The sequence below is a fragment of the Danio aesculapii genome, chromosome 5 (assembly GCF_903798145.1).
Source record: "Danio aesculapii chromosome 5, fDanAes4.1, whole genome shotgun sequence".
Lineage (NCBI taxonomy): Eukaryota > Metazoa > Chordata > Actinopteri > Cypriniformes > Danionidae > Danio > Danio aesculapii.
In genome coordinates this window covers 71,079,221-71,080,914 of record NC_079439.1, presented here as the reverse complement: position 1 = coordinate 71,080,914, position 1,694 = coordinate 71,079,221, and the positions used below count along the sequence as shown (strand labels likewise).

Below are 1,694 nucleotides of genomic sequence, written 5' to 3'. Positions count from 1 at the left end.
TGGCAACATCTCTGCTACAAGTGAATGCATTTTGAGATATTGTTGTCAGTTCAAGCTGAAGGCGAGGGAGTAGAAAATGCTGCGCACCGTTTTTTCCCGAACTTTTCCTCAAGTTTTTTGCATCTCCTCATGTCAACATTCAACGATTCCTGCACCGAACGTTCAACCTGACGTGCATTATAACAAGGTAATAGGCCTAATGATGGCCATTATAATTCATATATGTATTAATCTACGCCGTAGGTGACATAGGCTACACTTTATTTAACAAATTGCTAATATAACTCACACAATATGGACGTTTTCTGGCTTATAACACTGCAGATCACTTTGGTCAAGCCATGAAATTAATCTGCTGCTTGTTGTATTGAATGTTTTTGAGTTTTCTTTCCTCATTAAAACCCCTTTGTTTTTGGGTAGACATTTTTATAAATAAATAAATAAAGATAAATAAACTGGAGTGGCACTTGTAGCCATATTCAGCTGAAAAACAGGTTAATCTTGGTTTACAAGTGCCATTTCTGATTGTTTCAAAAAAGATTAATGGTAAGAATGCATGCGTATTGAATACAGCAAGCAACGATATTGGTTTCATGTTTTGCAAGTTATTAAATTATTAGTATTTGTTAATATTCAGACTCAAGAGTAACGGAACAGAGGGAAAAGATTAATGACATTTACCTGCTTTCTTTAGCTCTGTATCGTGCTGTCTTAATTATTAATGTTATGAGACGATACTTTTTTAAAATCAGGGCAGACTTTACATTGAAGGAATTGTTTTTAATAAAATTAGATATTTAAAAGCTGTATTAGATCATATTTTATGTATTATTTCTTGTTGTTGCATGTCATTTTCTGCTATGAATTTGCCATTTAAGCTGATATGGCATTAAACTCTAATAGTTTGCTCTCTGTATTGTTATATTTATTCAAATTAGATCTTAAAAAGCTGATTAGATTATATTTTATGTATTATTTATTGTTGTTGCGTGTCATTTTTTTGCTGTGAAATTCAATTGAAGCTGATATGGCAATAAACTAATATTTGGCTCTCTGTATTGTGTTATTTATATTAAAATTAGATCTTAAAAAGCTGTTTTAGATGATATTTATGTGTTATTTATTATTGTTGCATGTCATTTTTGCCATAAAGTTGCCATTTAAGCTGATATGGCATTAAACTCTAATATTTCACTCTCTGTATTGTTATTTATATTAAAATTAGATCTTAAAAAGCTGATTTAGATTATATTTTATGCACTATTTATTATTGTTGCATGTCATTATTTTGCTATGAAATTGCCACTGAAGCTGATATGGCAATAAACGTTAATATTTCGCTCTCTGTATTGTGTTATTTGTATTAAAATTAGATCTTAAAAAGCTGTTTTAGATTATATTTATGTGTTATTTATTGTTGTTGCATGTAATTTTTTGCTATGAAATAGCCATTGAAGCTGATATGCCAATTAACTTTAATACTTCGCTCTCTGTATTGTTATATTTATTCAAATTAGATCTTAAAAAGCTGATTTAGATTATGTTTTATGTATTATTTATTGTTGTTGCGTGTCATTTTTTGCTGTGAAATTTAATTAAAGCTGATATGGCAATAAACTAATATTTCGCTCTCTGTATTGTTATTTGTATTAAATTTAGATCTTAAAATCAGTTTTAGATGATATTTATGTGTT

The 1,694-nt window shown here is 29.2% G+C and overlaps 1 protein-coding gene across 1 annotated transcript in view; it reads left to right on the top strand.

Moving 5' to 3' along the window:
• Positions 1–1,694, top strand: part of aldh2.1 (aldehyde dehydrogenase 2 family member, tandem duplicate 1) — a 20,649-nt gene continuing 18,955 nt past the window's right edge. Inside the window, exon 1 of the mRNA XM_056458840.1 lies at positions 1–187. Coding sequence (XP_056314815.1) covers positions 77–187 — 111 coding nt within the window. The 5' untranslated portion in view covers positions 1–76. The remainder of the gene's footprint in view (positions 188–1,694) is intronic.